The sequence below is a fragment of the Phyllobates terribilis genome, unplaced genomic scaffold (assembly GCF_046119375.1).
Source record: "Phyllobates terribilis strain yellow unplaced genomic scaffold, ASM4611937v1 Scaffold_47__1_contigs__length_9908305, whole genome shotgun sequence".
Lineage (NCBI taxonomy): Eukaryota > Metazoa > Chordata > Amphibia > Anura > Dendrobatidae > Phyllobates > Phyllobates terribilis.
In genome coordinates this window covers 6,547,568-6,571,880 of record NW_027362807.1, presented here as the reverse complement: position 1 = coordinate 6,571,880, position 24,313 = coordinate 6,547,568, and the positions used below count along the sequence as shown (strand labels likewise).

General features: G+C 44.2%; 2 protein-coding genes across 13 annotated transcripts in view; both read right to left on the bottom strand.

Annotated features, from left to right (window-relative positions):
• LOC141191559 (uncharacterized) overlaps window positions 1-24,313 on the bottom strand; it is a 211,822-nt gene that overhangs the window by 120,116 nt on the left and 67,393 nt on the right. The window lies entirely within an intron of this gene.
• Window positions 7,551-23,986, bottom strand: LOC141191554 (uncharacterized). 4 transcript variants are annotated; one of them, XM_073661458.1, is made up of 9 exons: window positions 23,918-23,986; window positions 14,375-14,581; window positions 14,025-14,095; window positions 13,507-13,715; window positions 13,276-13,377; window positions 13,078-13,201; window positions 12,897-12,994; window positions 12,594-12,684; window positions 7,551-10,601 (listed from the first exon to the last, which is right to left on the bottom strand). In XM_073661458.1, the coding sequence occupies exons 1-9, from the start codon at window positions 23,941-23,943 to the stop codon at window positions 9,157-9,159; spliced, it is 2,373 nt and encodes a 790-aa protein (XP_073517559.1). In that variant the 5' UTR covers window positions 23,944-23,986; the 3' UTR covers window positions 7,551-9,156. The 4 variants fall into 4 exon arrangements, with proteins under 4 accessions (XP_073517559.1, XP_073517560.1, XP_073517561.1 ...); XM_073661459.1 differs by lacking the exons at window positions 14,375-14,581; window positions 23,918-23,986 and adding an exon at window positions 14,191-14,365; XM_073661460.1 differs by lacking the exons at window positions 14,375-14,581; window positions 23,918-23,986 and adding an exon at window positions 14,191-14,365 and having other exon boundaries at window positions 13,507-13,630.

The following is a 24,313-nucleotide window of genomic DNA, read 5'->3' as shown; positions in this document are numbered from 1 at the left end:
TATCTGATTCACCATTCACACTTGTTTTTTCTCCTAATAATTATCTGGCAATGCGTTTAGTAAGAGACGATAAAACTCCCTTATGGAATTTGTATATATTTCCATCTGTATCTATTGCAGTAGTGTAGACGGCCGGTCCATTGGATCGTTGGCTTTTGCTTTACAATTCTTCCCATTCATTCCACTCACCTGTCATGTCTGCTGCATTGGTAGCAATGGTTCCTCAGCCAGGACTTCTGGGACCAGTTGTTCCACAGCAGTTCCAGTATGGTGCCGGCAGATCCGTTCATCCAGGCCGCCCGTATAGTTTGCTTTTTAGGCAGATATAATCATTTCTTACTTGTGGTGACGTTGTGGTACTTGAGTTACATTGCTGGCCATGTTTGCCGTGTCCTCATTGGTGTATGTTTTTTGGGACTGCTGGGACATGTTGTCCTTTAGCAGAGTCGGTGTATTTACAGTTGAAACCAGACGTTTACATACACTATATAAAAAGACACATGAAATCAGATTAAACCTTTCCCATTTTAGGTCAATTAGGATTATCATAATTTTTAATATTTGCCAAATGCCAGAATAATGAGAGAGAATTTTTTAAGGCATTTTTATTACTTACTGCAAAGTCAAAAGTTTACATACACTAAGATTACTATGCCTTTAAACAATTCTGGACTGCCTATATGATGATGTCATGTGTTTTGGAAGCTTCTGAGACACACCTGTGGATGTATTTTAATGCACACCTGAAACACACTGCTTCTTTGTGCAGCATCATGGGAAAGTCTAAAGAAATCAGCCAATATATCAGAAAGAGAATTGTGGACTTGCACAAGTCTGGCTCATCCTTGGGTACAATTTCAAGATACATGAAGGTGCCTCGTTCATCTGTACAAATAATTATACGCAAGTACAAACAAGATGGGAATGTCCAGCCATCATATCATTCAGGAAGGAGACGGGTTCTGTGTCCCAGCGATGAATGTGCTTTGGTCCGACATGTGCATATCAACCCAAGAACAAAAGCAAAAGACCTTGTGAAGATGATGGCAGAAGCTGGTAAGATTGTGTCAATTATCACAGTGAAACGAGTACTATATCAACATGGGCTGAAAGGTCACTCTGCCAGGAAGAAGCCATTACTCCAAAAGAAACATAAAAAAGTCAGTTTAATGTTTGCAAATGCACACAGGAACAAATACCTTAATTTCTGGAGACGTTCTGTGGTCTGATGAAACTAAAATTAAACTTTTTGGGCATAATGACTATTGTTACGTTGGGAGGAAAAAGGGAGAAGCTTGGAAGCCTAAGAACTAGTGTTGAGTGAGTATGTTCTGTCCGAGTATGCTCGGGCCAAGCTCGGAGTATTTATAGCTGCTCGGTGATATGGTTGAATCGCTCCCGTGTGCATGATTTGCAACTGTTTGACAGTTTTATTACATGTGAGGAATGTCTAACAGTTGCAAATCATGCACACGGGAGCGATTCAACCATATCACCGAGCAGCTATAAATACTCGGAGCTCGGCCCGAGCATACTCGGCGAAAGGGTTAATAGAACATACTCGCTCAACACTACTAAGAACACCATCCCAACTGTGAAACATAGGGGCGGCAGCATCATGTTGTGGGGTTGTTTTGCTGCAGGAGGGACTGGTGCACTTCACAAAATAGATGGCTTCATTAGCAAACAAGATTATGTGGCAATACTGAAGCAACATCTCAAGACATCAGCCAAGAAGTTAAAGCTTGGGTGGAAATGGGTCTTCCAAAAGGACAACGACCCGAAGCATACTGCCAAAATGGTAACAAAGTGGCTTAAGGATAACAAGTCAATGTTTTGGAGTGGCCATCACAATGCCCTGATCTCAATCCTATTGAAAATTTATGGGCAAGGCAGGTGCGAGCAAGGCGACCTACAAACCTGGATCAGCTACATCAATTTTGTCAGCAGGAATGGGCCCAAATTCCGACCAGCTATTGTGAGAAGCTTGTGGAAGGATGTACCAAATGTTTGACCCAAGTCATTTAGTTTAAGGGCAGTGGTACCAAATACTAATGAAATGTATGTAAACTTTTGACTTTGCAGTAAGTAATAAAAATGCCTTAAAACATTATCTCATTATTCTGGCATTTGGCAAATATAAAAAATGATGGTAATTCTAATGGACCTAAAACGGGAAAGTTTTATTTTGATTTCATGTCAGATATTGAGAAAAACATGCAGATGTGTCTTTTTATATATAGTGTATGTAAACTTCTGGTTTCAACTGTATGTATTGTATCATGTGCCCCCAAAAATCTGCACTTTATTCCTCGTTGGTTTTGAGTTAGTTACTCAAATCTATACCCCTGATGTCAATACAATGCAGTTTTTTATTCTAAGGCCCCGGTCCCACTATCAGTATTCGGTCAGTATTTTTTCTCAGGAATGGGGGATAAATGCAGAATTGGTGACTTGTTTCCATTATACCTTTTCTCTGATTGTTACTCACCTGGTTTTGGCTCCAACTCCTGAGAAAAAATACTGACCGAATACTGATAGTTGGGCCGTGGCCTAAGATCGCTAGTGTTTCTAGTTAGGTAAGGATGAGGTTGCTTTATTATTTAACTTTCATTGCAGGTGACATTGGCTTCAGCTGGAATGGGCGTTATGGTAGGTAGGGTTTAATTTAGAACAATAAAAGGTCTCTGTGTTTATTTCAAATAAAATATTTTATTCATGGTGTTGTTGTAGTTATTTCACATATCACTTTCACTATGGTGTTAGTAATGGTGGCGTCTTATAGACGCCTCTCCATTACTAACCTGGGCTTGTTGTCAGCTGGCCTTATAAGCTGACATCAACCCCAACCCTATAACCCCACTGCCATCGCTACAGGGCAGTGGGCAGAGCGGAGGCTAAGTGCCAGAATTGGTGCATCCTATGGATACGCCACTTCTGGGGCGGCTGATTGCTGCTGTTTCTAGCCTCGGAGGGGGCCAATATTCATGGCCCCTTCCTAGGCTATTAATATCAGTCCCCAACTGTCTGCATAGCCTTTGCTAGCAAGTCATTTTTTGTGGATCCCCCATTTTAATAGCCTGTAAAGGCTAAGTATTCAGCTGGGGGGCTGATATTAGTAGCCTGGGAAGCTCTGTGGGTATTACCCCCTTCCCAGGCTTCAAAAATCTGCCCCAGCCGTCTGCTTAACCTCTGCTAGACAATAAAATTACGGGGGACCCCACACCAAATTTTTTTAATAAATCCTTTAATTTAACAATAATGACAAGTACAGTAGCCAACACTGTCACTGTACTAATTATATACATGACTGACACCTTTCTATCTATTCTATGTGTATAGCTATTCTTTCTATTTTCATATTGTCAGGTACCGATGTATTGTTAACTGTATGCGGCTGATGAATTGCCGGCTTTTAAAGAGACGGGGGCGTGAAAATCGGACGGCACTCGCATGGTCCGAGTGATGTGCGATTTTTTTCACACACCCATTGACTTGCATTGGCAAGTCTCGCCGCCTGAGATACGTGGCAAATCGCAGCATGCTGTGAATTTTTTCTCAGCCTGATTTCAGCTGAGAAAAAAAAAATCGCAGATGAGATGTCACTCATTCATTAACATTGGTCCGAGTGCAATTTGATTTTTTATTGCTCTTTCCCAACTAAAGCAGAGAGGGAAAGCGTGCGGTGGATGCTGGGCTGCGATGTGCGATGCAACCCTGCCCACAGCCCATCAATCAAGGGGGAGTGCATCACGTGCTCATGCCAGACTGCAGCCGGAACTTGACGTGACATCAGCAGATGTCGGAGCCGGCTGCAGCCGGGGTCACGTGATGCCTGGTGAGAGGCCAGCAATAACGCCGCTCACAGGCAATAAAGAACAAGCAAGGCATTTACAAAAAGACTTGTTGGCACAATTTAATTCCATGGGGACTGTAATATCCCAGGCGGAATGCTGGCATGGCTTACCATCTTCCACCATGCAAGACCGCCAACTTACCTATCAGTCCAGGCTGCACACTTTGCTTCAGTACTTGCTGTGTGCATGTCTCTTGTCTAATTGCTTAGGGCGGCGGCGCCGTTACTGCCTGATTCTTAAAGTTACAGTGTGCGCACTCCTAATGCATCCCCAGCCTATTGCTGTGAGTCACTGGATACTTAAACCCCCTCCACCCAGTAGGAGGTGCCTGAGCAACACTTTCTTTCAGTGTGTTCTGTGCAACTGAGTTGCCAAGTCTTGTCCTGTATCTTGTCTGTTTCCACCACCCTAGGGGCTGTATACCCAGGCCCGTTACCTGTATCTGTGACTTCTAGTCTGTTTCCGCCACCCTGGGGGCTGAGTTCCCAGGCTCGTTCCTGTATCTTGTTCCAGGTTCAGTTCATGTATGAACGGTGTCCTAGCCCATTACCTGTTTGTCTCTATGTCCGTACCTGCCCTTTTCCTGCAGTGTCTGAACCTGCACCTAACTCCAACTCATGGTCTCTGTACTTCTGTTTGTGAGTTTTGTGTCCACTCGCTACTTCATTGTAAGTACCTTGTGTGTATCTGGTTCTGTTTGTCCCATCTCCCTGCCTCCGTCTCTACCTCCTGTGTTCTAACTATCTTCCTGTGTTTCCCAGTCTGTTCCATGTGAACAGAGCCCTATCCTGTCTGCCTGCACCCTCTGCTCTGCGGTTTCGCTCTGCTCTGCGTCGCTTGTCCACCGCACCTGCGGTTTTGCTCTGCTTGTCCACTGCACCTGCGGTTTTGCTCTGCTCTGCTTGTCCACCGCACCTGCGGTTTCACTCTGCTCCACTTGTCCAACGCACCTGCGGTTCTGCTCCGCTTGTCCACCACACCTGCGGCTCTGTTCCTGTATCCCAGTCTGTACTGGTCCCTATCCAGCCTGCGTTCCTACCTGCCAGTACCCGCCTGTCTGCATACCAGCCATGCCTGCCAGTACCCGCCAGTCTGCATACCAGCCGCACCTGCCAGTACCCGCCTGTCTGCATACCAGCCGCGCCTGCCAGTACCCGCCTGTCTGCATACCAGCTGTGCCTGCCAGTACTCGCCTGTCTGCATACCAGCTGTGCCTGCCCGTTTCTGCATTCCCCGGTGTGGGTCAACAGCTGTGTCCGGGGTCTGACCTGGAGTAGCACCTGGGCCACCTCCCACGTCCCTCCTCAGACCACAGAGTCGATTAAGCCGCAGTGTATTCGTGGTCGGATATAGCGAGGCCCTTAGTCACGCCCCTCCATGCACTCCTCGGTTCATGGCCCAGTGGGACCACTAACCACCCTCACACCAGTCAGTCCGGGCGTGAGCGTAACAGGGGCATTGTTAATAGTAGTGGACAACCTCTTTAAGGTCTGGAGGGATGTCGAAAGGTATCTTTTGGCAGATAGTGACTGGACCAAAAGAGTTGCTAACCGCAGAGGTAGGAAGGCTCCTGTCTTTAGGGTGGGGTATTTTGTGTGGTTGTCCTAAAAAAATCTGCGCTTAAAGATAATATCTAGAGAGTTTGCACCTAAATTTGTAGGTCCTTATAAAATTATTAAAATTTTAAATCCTGTGACAGTTAAGTTGCAGCTTCCTATTGCCTGGAAAATCAATAATTCTTTCCATTCTTCTCTTTTAAAAAAATTTGAGGGGACCTCAAGACATAATTGAGGTGGATTTGGAAGGGAATCGGGAGTATGAAGTAAGGTGAATTCTTGGTTCCAGGTGGGTCAGGTACTTTTTTGCATTATCTCGTCAAGTGGAAGATTATGGTCCTTAAGATAATTCCTAAGTTAATTTGGGGTGTTATAGATAAATATACTGTATGATTATGGAAGTTATATAAAAATGGAACTCCATACTTTTATGTATTAAGAATTACAGACAATCCAAAATGCCCTCCTCCTCCCCGTACCACATTGTACCAACAACCTCATATTGATCAAAGATCCACATACTACGTGGAACATGGAATTATGGAAAATTCCTAACGATTATTGACTAACATATTAATCTGATAATAAGAGCTTGCTAATGATCTTTATTTCTTTAAGGGAAATTACAGAATAATAAAAGATAAGTGACTATACTGATTGACCTTTGAACCTTATGTGCAAGACGGACTTAATTGATTTGAGAGTCAGCTTAACTAAATTTACATATTAAAATAATGACCCATTAGCGACAGATGTCAGCCATAATTATGAGATAAGACAATGAGGTAATGTGTGGAAAGGTTCCTGATTTTTCCTATAAAAAGCCTATTTGAGACACTACTCAGTGTTCATTTGTGATTTCTCCGACAAATAGATCCTATATACAATTTGCTGGCAGACAACTAAGACGAAACACACACATTTTGTGTGCCACTAACAGGGGGATCTTCATGCGATCAGATACAGATTATTGGGTGGGACTGGGGAAAACCCAGTAGTCATGGTACACGTTGGTACCAATGACAAAGTTAGAGGGAGGTGAAAGGTCTTTCAAAATGATTACAGGGAATTAGGAGAGAAGCTGAAGTACAGGTGGTGTCTTCAGAAATACTGCTGATTCCACTACGTCACTAGAAAGTCAGCGGGAACTTAAGGAGATAATTGTCAGGAAGAAAGGGTTTGGGTTCATGGAGAACTGGGCTGACTTCTCTGTCGGCTACAGGCTGCACCTCAATGGGGAGAATGCAGATGTGCTGGGGAAAAAAATGGTCAGATGGATGGAGGAGCTTTCAACCTAGGATCTGGGGGAGGGAGGGTAGCCGTGCAAATAAGGGGATAGAGTAGACAGAGAGTGAGACATTCAAGGAAATTAAGGAGGCGAGTAGCAGTAATAAATGTGCTAATAGTATTAAATGTCTGCAGGCAAATGAAAGAAGTCTTGAAAACAAAATGAATGAATCAGAGACTCTTAGGTCAGCCACAGATTACAGAAACCTGGTTGGATGAAAGCCATGACTGGGTGACAAACATAGAGGGTTACACTACATTAAAACGGATAGGAAAGAAAAATAGGTAGATGGGTGTGTATTTTCGTTAAAACCAACTTAAGACCTCAAGCTCAATGACGACATGGGGGGCAGCTTCGACAATGTACAGCACACATGCCCAACTCTTGGTGATTATATTTGACTCACGACACCAGAACCACCACACCTATGTGGGGCCATTATTCTGCATGGAGGACTTTGTGGGGCCCATTTTACTGTATGGAAAGCTATGTGGGGCCAATCATACTGAATGGAGGACTTTGTGGGGCCCATTATTCTGTATGGAGGACTATGTGGGGCCCATTATACTGTATACTGGTTGGTCCACAACTTTGTCCAAGTTTTTCATTTTGGCCCTCTGCATGTTTTGAGCTTTACATCCCTGATGTAAAATCAGTATGGGTAAAGTACATGAAAATGGCAATAATGGAAAGCTGATAATTGGACTTTGCTACAAGCTTCCTAATATAGCTGAACATGAAGAGGATGATATGCTGCAACAAATTAAAAAGGCAACAAAAACAAGTCATAGTCAAAACTGTTGGCTCCCTTGAAATTGTTCCAGAAAATGAAGTAATTCTCCCAGAAAATTATTGCAATTACATGTTTATTTCCTTGGCATGTATTGGAACAACACAAGAAAACACAGAAAAAAAAGGCAAATTGAACATAATTTCAAACAAAACCACATAAAATAGGTCGGACAAAATTATTGACACCTAGCCAAAATTGTGGGTAAACAACTTTGTTTCAAGCATGTGAAGCTTGTTCAAACGCAATTGAGGCAAGTAACAGGTGTGGGTAATATGAAAATCACAACTAAAACCAGATAAAAAAAGGAGAAGTTGATTCAATCTTTGCATTGTGTGCATATGTGTGGCACACTAAGCATGGAGAAAACAGAAGAAGGAGAACTGTCTGAGAACTTGAGAACCAAAATTGTTGAAAAATATCAATAATTTCAAGGTTATAAGTCCATCTTTAGAGATCCGGATATTCCTATGTCCAAGGTGCGCAACATAATCAATAAATTTACAACACATACAGTCAAATATGGTGGAGCTTCAAAGAGGTTTAGGGGTTGTTTTGCTGCCTCTGACTGTGTGCAAGGAATCATGAAATCTGAAGATTAGCAAAGGATTTTGGGGCACAATGTAGTGCCTAGTGTCAGAAAGCTGGGTTTGCGTCCTAGGTCATGGGTCTTCCAGCATGACAATGACCCCAAATATACTTCAAGAAGCACCCAGAAAATGGATGGAAACAAAGTGCTGGACAGTTCTGACCAGCAATGAGTCTGGGTCTAAATCCCATTGAACACCTGTGGAGAGATCTTAAAATTGCTGTTTGGAGAAAAACATTAAAATTTGAAAGTCCTCAGTGGTTGATTCCATCTTTTCAGTTAGCCATTAGTCAGTAAGCTTTCGAGACTACTCAGATCTCTTCAGCAGACATAGTATAACACAAAATCTGAAGAGTCACATATTTATACACAACAGGGCATAGGAATAATGCAATAGATAAGACAAGTGACGTGAAGCAGAACTATCAGTATGGGAGAGGGAGAAGCAGTTGTGGCCGTAAATATGTGTGGACACAAGTAGATCTATTCTTTTTTTCTTTTATTGTGTGGCGATGAGAATTCATCCTAGTTTTAAGTTTTTGCCTTGTCTCCCCTACATACCGACCCCCAGTTGGACATTTGCTACATATAATTAAGTACATTACATTAGTTGTGATGCAGCTGAAAGTACCTGGGATCTTGTGGTCGTGATGTGAGTTGGGAATCTTTATCTTGTCCATGGTCATTATAAACGGACAGGTTTACATTTAAAGTTGGTCAGGATGAATTTTGTAAGTTTCACCACAAAGGTGAAACTATCCTCCCGGTCAGTTTGCTTTCCCTCCCAGTATCTTTTCATTCTAACAATGTTTGGTTTCTGGCAGATTATACTTGTTCCTTTTATTTTTGGTTCTCCTTACCTTACCTTCTTTGCCCTATATGAATGTGTTTTTGTTTCTGATTCAGAGTTTTCATATTTTACTTCATACTTTCCTTTCCCCTTGTTGATAGTGTGTTGCAGCCTCCTCTCTGGTTCCTCAGGAGGTATGAGAAACTCCTCAACGGCTTATTAGTTAGTTAGGTGTGTGGTGGCATTTTTAGTTGTGCAGCTAGGGCCTTTCTACTCTGTATAGAGACTAGTTGGGTGTAGTTGCAGCATTCTCCCCTATGTGGGTTCTCCGGTGGTTATCAAGATGCGCTTTCTGTTTAAAACATTTCCCACATTTTGAACATGAAAAAGGCTTCTCCCCTGTGCGAGTTCTCTGGTGCTTATCAATATCCGATTTCTGGTTAAAACATTTCCCACATTCTGAATATGAAAAAGGCTTCTCCCCTGTGTGAGTTCTCTGAGGTTTGATAAGAATTGATTTCTTTGTAAAACATTTTCCACATTCTGAACATGAAAAAGGCTTCTCCCTCGTGTGAATTCTCTCATGTGCGATAAGATTTGATTTCTCTGTAAAACATTTCCCACATTCTGAACAGGAAAATGGCTTCTCCCCTGTGTGAGTTCTCTCATGTGTGATAAGATTTGATTTCTCTGTAAAACATTTCCCACATTCTGAACAGGAAAATGGCTTCTCCCCTGTGTGAGTTCTCTCATGTGCGATAAGATTTGATTTTTCTGTAAAACATTTCCCACATTCTGAACAGGAAAATGGCTTTTCTCCTGTGTGAGTTCTCTGATGTTTATTAAGATATGATTTGTGTCCAAAACATTTTTCACAATCTGAACATGAAAAAGGCTTCTCCCCTATGTGGGTTCTCTGGTGCTTAAGAAAACTACATTTATGGTTAAAACATTTTCCACATTCTGAACATGGAAAAGGCTTCTCCCCTGTGTGAGTTCTCTGATGTTTGATAAGATTTGATTTCTTTGCAAAAGATTTCCCACATTCTGAACATGAAAATGGCTTCTCCCCTGTGTGAGTTCTCTGATGTGCGATAAGATTTGATTTCTCTGAAAAACATTTCTCACATTCTGAACATGAAAAAGGCTTCTCCCCTGTGTGAGTTTTGTGATGTTTGGTAAGAGTTGATTTCTCTGTAAAACATTTCCCACATTCTGAACAGGAAAATGGTTTTTCTCCTGTGTGAGTTCTCTGATGTGCGATAAGATTTGATTTCTCTTTAAAACATTTTCCACAATCTGAACATGAAAATGGCTTCTCCCCTGTGTGAGTTCTCTGGTGCCTAACAAGATCTGATTTCTGATTAAAACATCTCCCACACTTGGAACAAGAAAATCTATTTTTCGCTGTGTGAATTTTTTGAGGTTTAAGAAAAGACTTTTTAAGAGGAAAACTATTTCCATATTCTGAATGTGAAAATGGCTTCTTTGCATTAGAAGCAGTTTGTTTTTTAATGCTTATTTTGTGACTTTGATTTTCCTTAGTAGTCAGTAATGAATCAGAAGACAGGACCTGTTTCAAAGAATCAGATGACAGATCTTTGCTGTGAAGGGATGATGGTATATCTGGAGCAATAGCATTCACTTCAATTGTATCCTGTGGGATCTGAAAATTATCTGATTTGAAAATTGAAGATGTCAACTGCCCCTCAGATCTCCTGGTACAGTCATCTGCCAAGAATAAAACCAATTATTATTTTTAATAAAAAATCCTTCAATTTTATATTTTTGAACATTTCTACTTAAACTGTCTGTAAAAAAGGCAAGTTATATAAAAAAAATCACTTATTCACCAGGACAATGACTGTCTAATAGAAAACCTCATAGGATGAACCAGTAGAGCGTGGTGTTCAACTGATTTTTCATTCTGCCTCCCAAATATGGAATAAAAAGCCACCAAATGATGATATGTAGGCAAAAATAATACCAATAAAACCTTCTACTTATTTGACAAAAAACAAGTCCCCACTCAGGTCCATCATCTTTCAGTGGAAAACCAGAGGTTTCCACATTATTAGTGGCTCAAAGGCTCTTGAAAAGCAACATGGCTTCCATAAACCAATCCAGCAATATCCACTCTCCCAATGTCAGATCTCCCCCTCACTGAGATTTGCAGTAGTTTATGTGCCTAAGTCACATTTAGCATCCATGTATTTGGCATTACTATAATGAGAAGAACCCACTTAATTTATGGTGTGTGTCTCCTGGAGCACTATCTGGGCACTATGTGTTGGGTAATAAAATGGCATATTTGTAATTTCACTCTCCAACATCCACTGTATACTAATTTCTGGAGAGTGACTGTGAGAGTCAAAATAGTCACTTCTCCTATAGATTAATTCACTGAGGGTTATAATTTCCAAAATGGAGTCACTTTATGGGGATTTCTACTGCTCTGGTTTTCTGCCATTTTGTCATATTAGGGCTTCTGCAAAAGATGTGTCCCATCTCCTCTGGGACGTCTACTTCTCCTGCTTCGACTTGTGTGACGTCTGCTTCTGTCACCAGGAGCCGCCTTATTCATTCTGCGGGCAGCGCTGGTAATGGAAGAGACGTCAAAACCAGAAGCTCTGGGTGCAGCAGGCTCTGTCCAGCCACTAAGATTAGGTTTGCTGGGACCAGTAGTACCATCCAGTTTTGCAGTGTGGGTGTCTGTGCTATCCAGCTGGAGTAATCTGCTCCCTGCTTTAGCCATTTGGAGAGCATCACACCCTACTAAAGCTGGAAGCATATTGCCGGAAGCTGCCAGATCCAGCCTTGTTCTCCTCTGGTTCAGTCCTCTGTGCTCAGCTCCCTTCTTGTGTATTTGTTTCCTGTTGTGATCCCGGCCCATTTACTGACTACTCTTGTGTCTTCTGATTTTGTATTTTTTCTGCCCTCTTCTGACCCGGCTACCTGACTATTCTTCTTCCCATCTCACTCCACAGAACAGCAGGTAACACCATGGCCCAAGCCTAGGGGTCTCTGTGTAAGTCCAGATCTATGTAGAGGGGTTAAAGGGTGATGAGGAAAGTAATTTGTGAAATATGTAAACGGGGTAGATAAGGCAAGCCTCTTCGTGGTAGCCATCTTTTGAGCTTCCAGGTGACCATGAACAGCGCCCCCAATACATTGTGTCTGGGAACTATTCCAGCAAAATCTGCATTCCTAATAGCTAAATGGCGCTCCTTCCCTTCTTAACCTGCCATGTGCCCAGACAGTAGTGTACAACCGTATATAGGGTATTGTCAAATTCAAAAGAAGTTGGAAAATAATTTGTAAGGTCCATTTGTTTCTTATTATCCTTTGTGAAAAATTTCAAAGTTTTCACCACATAAAGTGACACACGTCAGATTTGAAAAATGGGGTCTGATCATCTGCACATTCTACGCATGCTGTCATTTAGCTTTGTAGTTTACAGACATAGACATGGGCAGGTAACGGTCAGCATCATCTAATCCCAGGGGGAGATGGATCCTCCAGGTTGTAAGTTCTATAGAAAAGGGCTTTCACAATTTCCCAAAGTATTCTGAACATTTTCAGACGGAGGAGAATGTTGTGATCTAGCAGCAAAATGGTGACCACAAGATTGTGATTCGGCCGGACTACACCACCGATAAAGCAGTCACACCCGGTGACTGAGAAGAATCTGTAACTTCTCTGCATTTAGTGGTCACTACTCACCTGGGTAGTCATATGTAGGAATCTCCTCTTTACACCGCTCATCACCCCTCACATATGTCTCTGTAGTATTAATACGGGTCAGATCTTCACCCTTAAACAAATAAATATTATAAAAGTCAAAGACAGATGGAGAAGTCACATCTATGATCAGCTCTAATCCTGCCATCTCCACCGTTCTCATTACACAAATATAAAACATAATAATGGCGGATAAAACAAGACTGAGGACAAGACTGAGGACAAGACCTTCACAGCCGTCTACACATCATAGGGGAGATCTCATGACACCTTCTCTCCATCTACCTGATGATCCTGAGGGACATTGGGATCTTCTTGTTTACAGTCCTGTGGAAGAAGAGGACGGGGACATCTCTCTGGTGTTGTCCTCTTACTGGATAGATCTGGAGGAAACACATACAGGGACTGAATTCATTCTTTACATACAGATAATTATAGGCCGTGTGTATTTAGTCCTGTCTATTACCTGGTGATGTGAGGGGCTGGGGAACCTCCATCATGAAGTCCCTGTACAGATCTTTGTGTCCTTCTAAATACTCCCACTCCTCCATGGAGAAATAGACAGCGACATCCTGACACCTTATAGGAACCTGACACACACAATGATACAGTCATCCCCCCGATCCCTTCATAGCGTTACTGTATAATCTCCCAGCAGTGTCACCTCTCCAGTCAGCAGCTCAATCATCTTGTAGGCGAGTTCTAGGATCTGGTCATTGATGTCCTCATGTATCAGGGGGTGAGGTGGAGGTCCTGTGATTAATCTCTGGTTATGGAGAGACACATTAATAAATCTCACTCCAGACATTTCCAGAGTCCTCACCTCTCCAGTTCTGTCCATCTGTTATTCCCATAGATAAGAATGATGTAATGTGACGTCATCAGAATCTCTCACCTCTCCAGTAAGCCGGAAGAGGATCTCTAGGGTGAGGTGTAATATCCTCTCTGCCATCTTGTCTCTGTCCATTTCCATCTTTGATGGGTAAATCAGAAAAATTTTCTTATATAGAAGATCTCCACTGAGGAGGATCCGATATTGTAGAGACCGGAAGGAGAAAAAGATAAGTTGATGGAACATCATAAAAATCCTGTGTAATAATACATCTATTGGAGATAATGAGAGGAAACATATAAGGAGATTTATTATTTGACAGTATTTCGTTTTCTTCTTTACATCTAGTAATAAAACCTATATATTTTAGGACACAGACAACAAGCAGTTTCTTCCTTGGAGTCTGCAGCTGAATACGTTTCTCATAGACACACTGTCAGGGAAATATTGAGAAAATATTAACAATTTCTCCCAAACCCCTCTTAAACAGTGTATAATATTTCGTCAAACCCCATTAATGCGGATACAACATCAAAGTATAGAGCAAATATATATACAAATTGAAGAGAGGTGACACCTACTAGACTGCTGGATGGTATTCAAAGGTAGGAATTCAAAAGTGTGGAGATATGGTGACACTGGTTGCTTGGGTCTGCAGAAAAGAGCAGAGAGTGGGAGACTCAGAGTTAACAGCTGAGAGGGACTGTGGAGGCAGAGATAGACCGATTAGAGCTGGACGTAGCATACCTGTGACCCCTAGTTCCTGGTTATAAGGTGGTACTGCATGTAGTGGGTTAGAGGAACGCAGTGTCCACCGCTAGTTCCTCGTGCTGTGAGAGTTGTCAGGGGCAGGATGGTATCGGCTGACCAATCACCGCCAATCCCGCAGTGTTGTGTAATGTGAACTCCGGAAGTGCACGTGTGACATCACCTGAAGGGACGCGCTGCTCCCAGGAAGCTGTGCGATCCGCAGGCTGGTGTAAATGCGTTCCAGTGAGCCGGAAGTTTGAGTGCCAGGGAGAGAGAACGTGCGTTCCACCAGTATAGAGCATAAGACCCAATGGGCATGAGCCAGAGCCTTTGTTGGAGTGGAGAAGGATCCAGGAGGGGGGACAAGAGTGTGCCAGAGAGGAATAATCTGCAATAAAGGAGACAATATAGGAGTAGGATATGGAGATCAATAATGTATATTATTGACCTATTCAAATTGAAGACCACATTTCCAAATGTCAAATACATTTCAACATAGGGTCACATAAGATCCCTGGGTGACAAGTTTCTCTATACCAATTGTTCAATGAGAACCAAACTCCAAACATAAAAAAAACTTATATAAAAAGCCAGTAGGTCATAGTCCCTATTAAGGCCTTTCGGCTCTAAGGACTGTAATTCATGAATCCAGTAGGCTTCTGTACGTTTGAGAAGGCTCACTCAGTCGCTCCCCCGACGTGGTGTCAAAACTTGTTCCAATACCTGGTACTTGAATTGAGAAATACTATGTCCTGCCATGAAAAACTGTTGGGGAATGGGTAACATTAGGTTTTTGCACCAAATTGTGGACTTGTGCTTTGAAATCCTATCCCTTATGGGCTGTGCCGTCTCCCCCACATAGATTCGGCCGAATGGACATTTAATAAGATATACCACATATGAACTGTCACATGTAAAGTACCTTTTGATGTTGCATATTTTGCCAGTTTGTGGGTGATGAACAATGCTACCCCTGAGGACATTGTTGCATTGACGACATTGGAGAGATGGGAATGTGCCCATTTTGGGATTCTGCAAAAACCATTGTTTAGGACCTTGGTGCACTGCGCCCAAATCGGCACGTACTAGGGAGTCTCTAATATTGGTTGCTCTCTTAAAACACGGTAGGAAGGGTTGTTGGAACGCAGGGATCGTGGGATAGCCGGTTTGTAAGATGTTCCTGTGTTTCCTAATGGTTTTATGTAAGATGTAGGCGAAGGGGTGTAACGTGTGAACGAAAGGGATTCTGTCCTTAGTGTTTGGACGATCAGTTCTGGAATTCGACGCCTGAGGATGCAAGAAGCTAGGTGGATAGCCTCGTTCAGTGAATTTGGTCGACATTTCTTGTAACCTCTGATTGTGGATAGTTTCACTGGACACAATCCGTTTGACCCTCTGAAATCGTGATGTAGGTATAGATTTCTTCATCGACCTTGGATGATTGCTAGAAAAGTGTAATAGGCCATTGCGATCGGTGGGCTTAGAATAGAGGTCAGTTGTTAGGTGGCCCTGTGTATCCTTGATCACCACGGTATCAAGGAAACTAACACGGCTTGAATCATATGTCATGGTGAAGCGTCTTGAAACCACAAACGTTTAATGTTGTGGGATTGATTGCATCAGATAAATGTCTTCTAATACATTTTTTTTGCGACTCTGACGTGCATCCCACATATTTTAGTTTACTCTCTATACATTCTATTAAATGCACTGCTCAAAAAAATAAAGGGAACACTCAAATAACACATCCTAGATCTGAATCAATGAAATATTCTCATTGAATACTTTGTTCTGTACAAAGTTGAATGTGCTGACTACAAAATCACACAAAAATTATCAAACCTTTTCTCTTCCAGTCTTAGTGAATGCCCTCTTGTTACCGTAATATCCCTCATTTTGAAAAAATCCCGGGCAAGATCTCTATACTGTCCCCTAACATATTTGTACACATTTATTATGTCCCCCCTCAACCTTCTCTTTTCCAGGCTGAATAGTCCTAGTTTTGCCAACCTCTCTGGGTATTGCAGTCCCTCCATTCCCTTTATTAATTTTGTTGCCCTCCTTTGTACCTTTTCAAGCTCATTTATATCCTTTCTATATATTGGGGCCCATAACTTTTGCGTTGTTTTGTGGCTGACAATCAAGAGGGGTGGTCTGAGTTTCTGCCACTGGCTGAATTTGCTCTTAACAACCATACATTCTCTTCTGCTGGGTGTTCTCCTTTTTTTTGTTGTACTGGGAGACATCCGTCGTTTGGGTCATTCTCCAAATTGGTATCGGCTGTGCCGGAGGAGGAGAATTTTTCCGGTGATTTGGAGAGAGTTTGGACTGATGTACGTCGTAACCTTCAAGAGGCTAACAAAAAATCCAAGAGGTACTTTGACAGGAAACATCAAGAGGTTTTGTTTACTGTTGGTGACATGGTTTGGTTGTCCTCTAGGAATCTGCGGTTGAGGATTCCTTCTAAGAAATTGGGCCCGAAGTTTGTAGGTCCGTTTAAGGTGCTTCAGGTAGTTAACCAATCTGCTGTTAGGTTGGAGGCTCCTACCTCCTGGAAGATTAATCCGGTGTTTCATGTTTCCTTATTGAAAAAAGCTGATGTTTCTGATAGGGACGCCACTGTTTCTGTTCCTCCGGTGGAGGCAGACGGTGAATATGAAATTTCTCGCATTCTTAATTCTAGATGGCATAGAGGGAGATTGCAGTATCTCGTCGCTTGGAAAGGTTTCGGTCCCGAGGATAACTCCTGGGTAAGGGCGGATGATGTCTCTGCTCCTAGACTTGTCGGAGCGTTTCACAGGAGGTTTCCTGATAGACCTGGGCCTGGAGGATCCGGAGGATCCTCATAGAAGAGGGGGTACTGTTAGAACCCTCCTGTTACTTTTTTCTATTTTGCTGGTCACATGACTTTTTGCCTATATAATCCAGCTCCACCCTCCTGGCCTTGCTGGACTTCAGTGTTACATTTACTCTTAAGCTAGCCAGGTGCTTTGTACCTTACTCTGTAGTTTGCTTGGTCTTTGACCACTTGTACTTTTGTTTGTCTTTGCTCTGCTACAATTTCTGCTAGGAGGTGTCCAACTATATCCCAGTCCTTAGTTCTTGTAGGGACACCTCCCTTATATCTATAGGTCTGCGTTCAGACTAGCCGAGGACTTAGGCGGGCCTGTTCACAAGGAACAGGTCCCCCGCTGCATCGTAGGGAATCAGCTTAGTCCTATTGTAGGGACAGTTTTCCTTTCTTTTCCTTAGTGTTTGTAGCAGTTCATAACAGATCCAACTTTGATGTAATGTCCTTAAAACAAGTCAAAAATGAGACTCAGTATTGTGTGTGGCCTCCACGTGCCTGTATAACCTCCCTACAACGCCTGGGCATGCTACTGATGAGGTTCCGCAAACTCCTGGACAGTTTGTGTTGTAACGTGACGTGGATGGAGCAAGACATGACCCAGCTTTCGTCCTTCTCCATCACAGCAACATCCCTTTAAAAACATATAAAAATTTGATACTGAGACTCTTGATCACGTCTGCTAGAGCATGTATTCCCTCTCTATGGAAAAGTAACACTATCCGACAATCTCACTATGGTTCTCCAAAATAAATGAGATTATGTTAACGGAGGAGCTCACCTCCACGATCAGTAACTTCCATGATAAATTTTATAAAACATGGTTCTACTGGAGTTTAAATCTTCCGCTGATTACCTTGACCTCATAGGGGAAAGCTAAGTCTATACTTCAGGAGCCTCTCTGAAGTTACCCTAACCCTTTTACCCATACATACCTTCCCCCACTTCCCTTTGTCTTTGTGTGTATTTGTGTTTTTGGTTTTAACTACTCATTTTTTCTTTTATAGCCCTTATTTGTTAAACCACATGAATATGTAATGACTTAATATTTAAGTCTGAGTCACCACGCTGGTATATCCTAAAACACATTGAACCAATGTTCTACCAGCGACTCTACTTTGGATTGTGTTAACTTCTTTCATTTTGTTTTCAAATGTTTTGGAAATACTGGTTATTGTTATGGGGTCATGTTTGACCTACTACTTGTTGCACAACTAGTACCTGGTGTTTGTATTTGTATTTCCTGTTCAAAACTTAATAAAGATAAATTTATAAAGGATAATCAAGTCACATTGCGTTTGATATTTGTTTCTTGAAAAAAAACTAGGGAAAGTTTTCCGCAGAGTGTAGAACAGGGGTGGGCAATTAATTTTCCCGAGGGGCCACATGAGAGACCGTAACTGTTGGGGAGGGCCGAACCAATAGGCTGAAATTAATTCTGCTCAATATTAATATTAACATGAGCATGAGCCCCACACAGCCTCCCCATGTCCAGCATGAGCCCCACAAAGCCCCCCATGTCCAGCATGAGCCCCACACAGCCCCCCCATGTCCAGCATGAGCCCCACACAGCCCCCCCATGTCCAGCATGAGCCCCACACAGCCCCCAAGTCCAGCATGAGCCCCACACAGCCCCCCCATGTCCAGCATGAGCCCCACACAGCCCCCCCCCATGTCCAGTATGAGCCACACACAGTCCTCCCGTGTCCAGCATGAGCACCACACAGCTCTCCTGTGTCCACCATGAGCTCCACACAGCCCCCCATGTCCAGTATGAGAGCTCGAGAGCCTCCTCATGTCCAGCATGACAGCCCTTCCAAGTGTCCAGCATGACAGCCCCCCAGTGTCCAGCATTAAAGCCCCCCAGTGTCCAGCATTAAAGCCCCCCATGTCCAGCATGAGAGCCCCCCCATGTCCAGCATGAGAGCCCCCCCTGTGTCCAGTCTGACAGCCCTCCCTAGTGTCCAGCATGAGAGCCCCCCCTGTGTCCAGCATGAGAGCCCCCCCTGTGTCCAGCATGAGAGCCCCCCCTGTGTCCAGCATGAGAGCCCCCCCTGTGTCCAGCATGAGAGCCCCCCCTGTGTCCAGCATGAGAGCCCCCCCTGTGTCCAGCATGAGAGCCCCCCCTGTGTCCAGCATGAGAGCCCCCCCTGTGTCCAGCATGAGAGCCCCCCCTGTGTCCAGCATGAGAGCCCCCCCTGTGTCCAGCATGAGAGCCCCCCCTGTGTCCAGCATGAGAGCCCCCCCTGTGTCCAGCATGAGAGCCCCCCCTGTGTCCAGCATGAGAGCCCCCCCTGTGTCCAGCATGAGAGCCCCTCTGTGTCCAGCATGACAACCCTCCCTAGTGTCCAGCATGAGAGCCCCCTGTGTCCAGCATGAGAGCCCCCCCTGTGTCCAGCATGAGACCCCCGTGTCCAGCATGAGACCCCCCTGTGTCCAGCATGACAGCCCTCCCTGTGTCCAGCATGAGCCCCCCACTATGTCCAGCATGAGAGCCCCACTATGTCCAGCATGAGAGCCCCCGTGTCCAGCATGAGAGCCCCCCCTGTGTCCAGCATTAAAGCATCTCTTGTGTCCAGCATTAAAGCCCCCCTGTGTCCAGCATCAAAGCAAAGCCGTCCCTGTGTCCAGCATTAAAGCCCCCCCTGTGTCCAGCATATACTTACTTCACTCCTGTCTCTGATGCACTGACTCTCCACAGTGTGCAGGCTGATGCCATTGTGTCAGCTGTTTCTAACGCTGATTGGTGGAAGAGGGAAGTGGCGGCCCCTCCTCCACCAATGCATTCACCGCGGATTGAGACCACGGATTGAGACAGCGGTGACGGTGTGCAGGCGGGCAGTGACGGCGAGCGGTGACGGCGTGCGGTGCAGTGCGGCCCGTGGGCCACTGTTATCAGCCCTTCGGCTGTCTCGGTCCGCGGGCCGGACTGGAACAGCCAGAGGGCCAGATGTGGCCCGCGGGCCGCACGTTGCCCAGATCTGGTGTAGAAGCCTTTTTGGATACAAAACTCAAACAAAATATGCAAAAGAATTTACAAAGTCTGGAGGATGCTATCTCAGACATCAAAAAAACTAAGTTTCAAAGAGATATCAAAGACAACGAGTCAAATTCAATTTACACATGGAAATGAAACAAACCAAGAGCTACCAAGAGCAAAGGAAATAGAGGAGAGTGGAGGTCAGCTTCACAAATCCCAATGTGTCCATGGGTTCCTCTAATTATAATTCTCTGAGGACTTATCTGATGTATCAGTGGGATCAACTAATGACAGATGGAACAAAAATAAATTCTCAAGTATTCCCCATAATTCAGCACAAAACAACAGGCCGGAAGAATCTCAAATGTGCCCGGACATGTGCGTTCCATGCCGGAGTGCATCACAGTCTCCTATCTGCGAATGCGCATGTCCGGAAGCATGTGTTCCACGCATATGATATTGGATTGTATACCACCAACATAGAAAAATCCTAGCTCTGAGATCAGCATTATGGGAGACTAAAAACAAGTATTGAACATCCTCCCATCATGCAATAGGCATGTAGATCTACTTTATCACTACATAAAATATGGGATGGTGGCCCACAGTATATTCCGAAATGATCAAATTTGTCCCCTATTGCATAGAGATACACAAGGATCACCAGACTTGTTAGTTACTAAATAGTATATGTAGGATATAACTGATAAGAAATAATTCTGATATAGAAGCTCAGATATCTCGATGAAGTGCAATAATATGTGAACCCCAATCACTGGGAACTGAGTAGCAATGGGTAGAGTATAAAATCCAAAAATGTAATCCAGAATGGGGCTGTATTCACACAAAACAAGCATAGGAAATTAGCTCATTCAGTCCCTTAGGGGCTCGTGAATCCAGTATGGAAATCCACTCACTTTCCTTTTTGGAGGATACATCTATTGTGATCACCTCCTCTCACATTGGGTTTAACCACCTCAATGATACAAAAGGAGATGTCTCTGGTTTCACCTCGATGTACACTATTCATGTGTCTCGCTAATCGGGTGTCCTGACCATGGCGTATTTCGCCCAAATGCCCCCCCCACACTTCTCCTAGACTCCCTCTTAGTCTTGCCTGCATAATCTGTCCAAACACAAAAAAGAAAACAAGAACCGGCACCTTTGTACGGGGAAGAAAATTGGTCCAGGAATAGTGTACAGCTGTCTAGCCCGCATGTTGCTTTTAAAGTGATACAATAAAGGAGTACGTTTTATGGACCGGTGAGTGCTATCCTTTCTTCTTATTTGCTTACATGTTGCCTACATAATCTAGGGGGCAGGTGCATGTGGCCATATATACAAGTCCTGAGGTTTTACAGTTGGAATAACCCCTCTGAAAAAAGTTTTTATTCGTGGAGGAACTCGAGAAAGATTTACATGGTCTCATCCAATTACATGTACAACATTCTCCACATCTAAAGAAACCACAGATTCTTCTATCTAGCCAAGTCCCCTTGGGTGCAGGTTTTTTGTAGAAACTATGCACTAAACGGTCCCTAATTGACAAACCCTTTCTGAAAGTTATTGTGGGAGTAGATCACACAGCACCCTCAGGTCCGGGTCGGCCACAAGTATATCCCAGGTCACTCTGATTGTCATAAGTTTTTCTTACTTGTGTTATCCCATCTTTTTCTTGGTCTCTTGATTAGGTATGGAGGAGTGTCTGTCTCTCCCATTTATCTGCAAACGATGCGGAATCCAAAATGTACCAGGAGTACCCTATAATCCCTTAATCTGGTGTTCAGGTCTATTGCCTGTATATTAAAATCTGTGACATTATGGCAGTACCTTCTCAACCATAAAAATTGACCCTTGGGTATTCCTCTTTTTATGGGGATGGGGTGGTGGCTATTCCACTTCAATAGTTTATTAGTGCTAGTAGGTTTATGGTAGTTGAGTGTTCCTAGGGTCCCATCCCATTCTATCTAGATTAGTACATCCAGGAAAGTCAACTGGTTATAATTAAACTCTGATGTAAATCTAAGGCCCACTCTATTGATGTTGAGTTACCTGACAAATTCAAAAGATTGTTCACTCGTCTCTGACCAGATGATTAAAATGTAGTCAATATATTTGTACCATACCCCAATATATGGGTGCCACCACTTATGATCATCCCTGAATATTGTGGATTCCTCCCACCAGCATAGGAAAAGGTTAGCATACGAGGGGACACAGGGGCTCCCCATCGCAGTACCCCTGAGCTGGTGGAAGTACTTCCTGTCAAAAAGAAAGAAGTTATGAGTAAGAGTGAATTTTAGAAGATCCTCCATGAAGTCATTATGTCTGCTACACTCTACTGATCTCGATTTCAAGAAATGTCTTACTCCTCTGATACCATCCTCATGCGGAATATTACTGTACAAAGCCTCGATATCTAGTAAGGCCTGATCCCCTATATGCATGTATACATGCTCGAGGGTATACATGTAGGGGAGCAGGCAAAGGGAAAACCACTGTCCGGAGGGATTATTCCAACTGCAGGACCTCAGGCGATACTGGGGGAACATTATACTGTGTGGGGGCATCATACATACTGCATAAGGGACATAATGGGGGCCTTACACTGTGTGGGGGCATCATACATCCTGCATAAGGGGCATAATGGGGGCATTATACTGTGTGGGGGCATCATACATCCTGCATAAGGGGCATAATGGGGACATTACACTGTGTGGGGCATCATACATCCTGCATAAGGGGCATAATGGGGGCATTACACTGTGTGGGGGGCATCATACGTACTGCATAAGGGGCATAATGGGGGCATTATACTGTGTGGGGGCATCATACATCCTCCATAAGGGGCATAATGGGAGCATTACACTGTGTGGGGGCATCATACATCCTGCATAAGGGGCATAATGGGGGCATTACACTGTGTGGGGGCATCATACATCCTGCATAAGGGGCATAATGGGGGCATTACACTGTGTGGGGCATCATACATCCTGTATAAGGGACATAATGGGGGCATTACACTGTGTGGGGCATCATACATCCTGCATAAGGGGTATAATGGGGTATTACACTGTGGGGGCATCATACATCCTGCATAAGGGGCATCATACATCCTGCATAAGGGGCATTACATTGTGTGGGGAGCATCATATATACTACATAAGGGGTATAATGAGGGCATTACACTGTGTGGGGGCATCATACATCCTGCATAAGGGGCATAATGGGGGCATTACACTGTGTGGGGGCATCATACATCCTGCATAAGTGGCATAATGGGGGCATTACACTGTGTGGGGGCATCATACATCCTGTATAAGGGGCATAATGGGGGCATTACACTGTGTGGGGCATCATACATACTGCATAAGGGGCATAATGGGGGCATTACACTGTGGGGGCATCATACATACTGCATAAGGGGCATAATGGGGGCATCATACATCCTGCATAAGGGGCATTACACTGTGTGGGGGCATCATACATCCTGCATAAGGGGCATAATGGGGGCATTACACTGTGTGGGGGGCATCATACATCCTGCAGAAGGGGCATGATGGGGGCATTACACTGTGTGGAGGCATCAAACATCCTGCATAAGGGGCATAATGGGGGCATTACACTGTGTGGGGGCATCATACATCCTGCATAAGGGGCATAATGGGGGCATTACACTGTGTGGGCTTCATACATCCTGCATAAGGGGCATAATGGGGGCATTACACTGTGGGGCCAGTAAAGGGGTCCTGTACTATGAGAACAATACGTTTCCTCCCTTCCTGTCTCCATAGAAACCTTATGATTCTTATAAAGAGGCAACACAAGACCCCAAAAGAGTCTCCGTGCTGAAGGGGTTAATACCCCCCGCGCCCAGTAATGGGGTCTCCACATACCTCCACCTGCAGAGCCGCCACCACATATATGGCTGCTCTGTGCGCACAGGAGCTGTGATGAGGTCACAGGAGGGGAGGAGTCAGGGGTCACATGATCAGGGGCCTCAGTGGATGCAGGACTCTGCTGTGCTGGTTGTCATGGTGCTGGATGAGCTGAAGTTTATGTGTGGGGTCAGGAGGGGTTTACAGTGTGGATGTAGCAGAGCCGCGTGTGTACGAGGTGTACGGAGCAGAGCCGCGTGTGTACGAGGTGTACAGAGCAGAGCCGCGTGTGTACGAGGTGTACGGAGCAGAGCCGCGTGTGTACGAGGTGTACGGAGCAGAGCCGCGTGTGTACGAGGCGTACGGAGCGGAGCCGCGCGTGTACGAGGTGTACGGAGCGGAGTCGCGTGTGTA

Coding starts and splice junctions, on each gene's coding strand:
- LOC141191554 (XM_073661458.1), bottom strand. CDS start 23,943: ATGTGGTGGCGGCTCTGCAGGTGGAG. Junction 13,202..13,275: donor TTGAGCTGCTGACTGGAGAG/GTGACACTGCTG, acceptor TGTGTGTGTCAG/GTTCCTATAAGGTGTCAGGA. Junction 12,995..13,077: donor CCAGCCCCTCACATCACCAG/GTAATAGACAGG, acceptor TGTTTCCTCCAG/ATCTATCCAGTAAGAGGACA.